General features: G+C 35.6%; 1 protein-coding gene across 2 annotated transcripts in view; it reads left to right on the top strand.

The window, feature by feature from the left end:
- Positions 1 to 4,241, top strand: part of LOC117112427 (tripartite motif-containing protein 2-like) — a 14,478-nt gene extending 10,237 nt beyond the window's left edge. For both annotated transcript variants that reach the window (XM_033255509.1, XM_033255510.1), the window contains one exon: positions 1,774 to 4,241. In XM_033255509.1, coding sequence (XP_033111400.1) covers positions 1,786 to 3,693 — 1,908 coding nt within the window. In that variant the 5' untranslated portion in view covers positions 1,774 to 1,785 and the 3' untranslated portion in view covers positions 3,694 to 4,241. The remainder of the gene's footprint in view (positions 1 to 1,773) is intronic.
- Positions 4,242 to 5,207: the final 966 nt, after the last annotated feature.

Here is a 5,207-nt window from a genome sequence, read left to right as displayed (position 1 = left end):
ATGTAATAGACGTGCTTTGGCCCTTTTCAGATCGGGTTGTGCACCCATTGCCATAGAAACCGGGCGTTATAACAATACTCCAGTTAATGAGAGGAAATGTAATCTGTGTAATCTGGATTATATTGAAAATGAATTGCACTGTTTTATTGAATGTTCAGTATACACTTCTTTCAGAACCCAACTGTTTAATGATCTTGCTAAATTTAATCCATCCTTCTCTGACCTAAGTAATATTGAAAAATTTACATACTTGATGAGTGATGGCAATCACTGTTATATGGTTGCAAAATTCGCCAATCAGATTCTTTCAATACGGCAGTCTATTTTGTTTAATCACTAATGTTGAGATTTGTGTGTTTTTTTATTTATTATATGTTCTATTTGTAGACTTTTTCCTTTCTTTCATGTTGCGTGGTAGTACACAAAAACAAAAAAAGGGAAAAAAAGTAAAAAAGGAAAAGAAAAAAAAAAACTAGTTATGAGCCCTTGAAGCTTTTTTCATGTATTTTTTTAAGATGTGTCACTCATAAGCCAGTATTGGCTGGTCTTATTGTATTATAAGAGTGTGACGTTAATAAAGACAAAACTAAAACTAAAACTACATTGTTGCATACTAAAAAATCATTTTCGGAGTCCGAATCCGCGAAGATTTCTGAAATGACCTCTTCTGAAAACAGACGAGTGCGATCCATTTTCTTTGTCGCGTTTCGTATCCTGGAGATACTCGAGCTTTTTGGTGTAAGTAAACACGTCACGCTAAGCATGTTGGGGGCTGGGGTTTCAAAAGTGAAAAAATGTACGGTCCAAAACGAATTTATTGCAGAAATTTCTACCACAGGTCCACAACTTCCTATCTATTGGATTGTATAATAATACTCAAAAGACGGAGATTTCCGTCTTTGGCAGTCAAGCGTTGTGTAACAAACGCAGTCAAAGTGTTAAAACAGTTTAGTATATAGTTCTGGCCTGCTGAACGACTATGGAGTGATAACCGTGTACTTACAGAACCCTGCTCACCGTTAGCTACAGATTTAGGTCTAGGGCAGAACATTACTAAAAAGGTAGACCTACTGTAATTAAGTAAGAAATTAAAAATAGGACAAAGCCTCTACTAAGCCTACTAGACTCTAGGGCCATTCTCCTGGAAAGTGATGTATTTTTAATGGTATGCCATCTAGCCTAAGCTTAATTGTGTTTGCCATTGTCCACACTAGTCTTACTACCAGGGTCTATTCTAGATAATTTAGGCCCGTTTTATTAAGGAGGACTATTTTTTAATCATGCCTAACTAGTCGATGCGAGTGACTAAGTTTCATCATTCATTTGGCATCCTGGTACTTGCATTCTGTGTTTCACAAGTCACTTATTCTGTTTCTAAATTACCTTTCTTGTTGGTGGCGCTATCCAGAATGAGAAAAATCATAAAATATAAGAGGCTTCTGGCAAGTCTATTTGTAAATATAAATGAAAACAAATACATAAAAGATACAAACAGTACTCATAGTGTATCTATGTATGTATACTGTATAAGTACATATGCATGTGTGCATGTGTGTGTGTGTTCGTATATATTAAGTGACTACAGACAAATATTTCAAAAGCCTACTACCCAAGTACAATATTCAAACAAGCTTTTAAGGTATTACAATAACACACTTTTCTGCACTATTTAATTTCAATTAATTCAAGATGTGAAAATGTTCACTCCTATCTTGAAAAAAATGTTTCAGAAATGTTGGATTGTTCATTAATTTTATTATAAATCATTTTCAGGCTTATTTCAAGATGGCTAAGGCAAACCCATTTTTGGATGACTTATTTGGAAATTCTGAACAATTTCCAAAAAGAGATTCGGTGTGTGTTTGTGGGAAAAATGAAGCAAAATACTACTGCCAAGATTGCAGACAAGACTTGTGCAATACTTGTAGTGACCATCATACCAGATTTCCATCAATGGCAAATCACAATCTACGAACATTGGAGTACATGCAATCAAAGGCTCTAGAAGATGATCTGTTAGTGTTACAACAACCTCAGCTGACGTGTTTGATTCATAGTAAACCTTTCAGGTTTTTCTGCACAGAAAGTAAAAATCTAATATGCGAGGAGTGTACAAGTACCAGCCACAAACCTATCAAAATTTTAGAGGCTTTTCAACAGTTTGAAAAAACTGCTGCAGAATTGAAAGAAGATGCCGATGATTTTACAGACAATTTACAAAAAGGTATTGATAGAGTTATGCACAATGATAACAAATTAGAAGACAGTAAAGCTGCCTGTTTAAAAGCTATAGATGATACTGCAAAAGAACTGATCAATAAAATCAATGACAATACAGAACAAATGAAAAATAAATTAGAAACAATCTACAAAAATAAAAAAAAGGTAAGCAACATGCAAAGTGATGAATTGAAAACAAAAATAAATGAGGTAAAAAACTTACAGAGTAGATTAAACGAGATTTTAATGGGTGATAAAACTACAGCTATGCAATCAAGTAATGTAGTATATGAAGCACTTAAGGACAAAATTGGTGAATTGCCTAAGACAGAGCCAAACGATGATGGCGAAATTAACTTCAACAAAAGCATGTCTATATTGCAATGGAAATGTGATATTGGAAACGTGACTGAACAGATGGCAGATCGCCTATCATTAAAAGGAGGAGAAGATGTGACCCAAGGTCAGCCAATTGTTGTCAAAGTAAACAAAACAGAAGATTGTGACATAGATGCAAACCAATTAAAGGCAACATGGACACACCCTACAGGAGAAACCAACATTTCTCAAGTTGAAGAAGATGACAACGGAGATCCCACTGTTACAGGAAAGTGCACAAGCCCAGGTATATGCAAACTAGATGTGCGTGTTGGCGATAAACCAATCAGACAGTCACCAATGAGCATAAAAGTAAATAAGGAAGGACTGGTACACACCATTAAAATAAAAGAAGACATTGTTTCAGATGTAGTTCTGTATGATGATGATCGCATGCTTGTTTCTTGTCGGACAAAATACATTTTCAGGTACACGCAATCAGGAGAGTATATTGAAAAGGTTACATTACCAGAAGGTGTAAAAGTTAACAGAATGTACAAGATGAAGAATGGTGATGTAGCATTTAGTGATTATGGTAATAAATGTATCACATTAATTAATACTAAGGATCAGGTGATTAGATCAATCGGTCAGGGACAACTGAAGAATCCCAAGGGTCTCCATGTAGATGAGTCTGTTGTGTATGTAGCCGATTGGAATAATATCTGTGTGTTAAACATTGGTAATGGCCAGATTATGCGGCGTATACCACAAGAACGCAATGTCCCTGACATTACTCTTACCAAAGGAGGGAATGTGATTGTATTATATGATCAGACTAATTTATTGAAATTTCAAAATACAAAACAATATGTATTACAAGTACTGGATAACGAGTTTAAGTTTCTGAAAAACATTGTCAAAGCAGATGGAATGTTGAAGCCACGTGGAGTTGTAGTGGATGCAGATGATAACATTATTATATCAAGTGAAGACAAATTGGAGGTATTCAGTAATGATGGAAGTCTCATCAAAAGAATTGATAAAGAAGAGGATGGAATCAACATTCCATGGGGATTATCTATCTCAAATCACCCACGAAGAGTTGTAGTAGCAAACAAGGGAAATGCAACCATACAAATATACAATTATTAAACATATTATTTATAGCCCATTTATAGCAACTGGGCTGTTGCAAAAAATATTGGTAATAAACATTGTTGTTAAAGAAATATTGTGATTGGATGATAAATTAAATTTAGCAATGTTGATGTATAAAATATTGACAAATTTTTTGTATAAAATGTAACTTTTGTAGCATAAAAAGTTGGTGTACAACAGCGGTCGGAAAAACCTTGGGTCGCAACCTAAAAAAATGGGTTACAGGAAATTACTTATGTGTGTCATCTGGTGAATGCATTGTGGTCGTGGGCAAGTTTAAGACTCGGGTTGCGTTATTCTATTTATTCATTTATTTACCAAATTTATATAGCGTCCTTTTCATTAAGAATCATGTTTAAAGGCACTTTCGTAAGAATACACAAATACAATACAAGAATATAAATTTAGAAAATATGACATTATTACATTATTGGATAGCATTGAAGAAACAACAAGTATAGTGGCCTGGCATCTGAAGATTTTGGCGGCTTTAAACAGAAGCATGTGAAGTAATATGCAGATGAAAGGTCTATGAGTGCAATACCAGTCTTAAGGGCTCGTTGCAGGTAGTGAGAGCAAGTACTTGATCAACACAACTCTTTCCAGCTCTAAACCCTGCTTGTTTGGATGGTAAATAGGTTCCACTAGTGGCATTAATCTAGAGAGAAGGAGGCGTTCAAACAGTTTAAAAGTGGTGCATAACAAGCCGATAGCTGGCTGGATCTGCTGCAGGTTTACCAGGTTTCAGGATAGCGATTACTTTTCCGAATGAAAGGATTACTCCTGTGGCATGGATGTTAGTAAACAAAAAGCTCAACCATAAACGTCCATGAGGTCCCAGGTTTTTTAGTTTCCTTGCTTTAGTTACAGAGAGACCTACATCAACATCAGATATGGTGTAAGGAGAAGAAAGCGGTGACTTTGGTGGGGATGACGAAAAAGCCTCAGACAGCTTCTTCCTAACTTCACATTTGCTTGTTGTTGGTTTCACCTTCGAGTTCTGAAGCATGAAGAAAGTGAGAAAGTATCTTTTGTGAAGCCCGAATCGATTGTCCATTTAGATCTCTAGATACAAGAAAAAGATCTGGAATATATTCCTTTCTCCATCTGCATGAATAAAAGCTGCCAGGTTGTTTGGCATCATGGAGGTATTGGTCACTGGCTGATGCCCATGCCATGAGTTGCTAACCGGCTTCATTTTCTGTATCATATCCACAAGACATGTGATGACTATTGTAATCACCAGCAAAAACTTTAAGTGAGTAATTAGGCAATGCTGTGAGAGGCTATTTAATATTTGGCAGCCTATAGATATTTATAATTGTAGTATCTGCCAACCTTTACCACAGCCAAAAATATACCATCGGAGCTAGATTCTTTAATAATGGAGAAGTTGCTAATATTGCTGTTAATGTATGTTGCAATGCCATACTTTGCATGATGCACTGCTGCCACGAGATTGTAGCCACTGATGCATAGCCTAGATGACTCATTTTAGAGGTAATAAA

Source organism: Anneissia japonica, unplaced genomic scaffold, assembly GCF_011630105.1.
Source record: "Anneissia japonica isolate Jap-2015-1 unplaced genomic scaffold, ASM1163010v1 scaffold562_len126453_cov116, whole genome shotgun sequence".
In the NCBI taxonomy this organism is placed as follows: Eukaryota; Metazoa; Echinodermata; class Crinoidea; order Comatulida; family Comatulidae; genus Anneissia; species Anneissia japonica.
The sequence above is the reverse complement of the archived record's forward strand: the minus strand, read 5'-3'. Positions and strand labels throughout refer to the sequence as shown.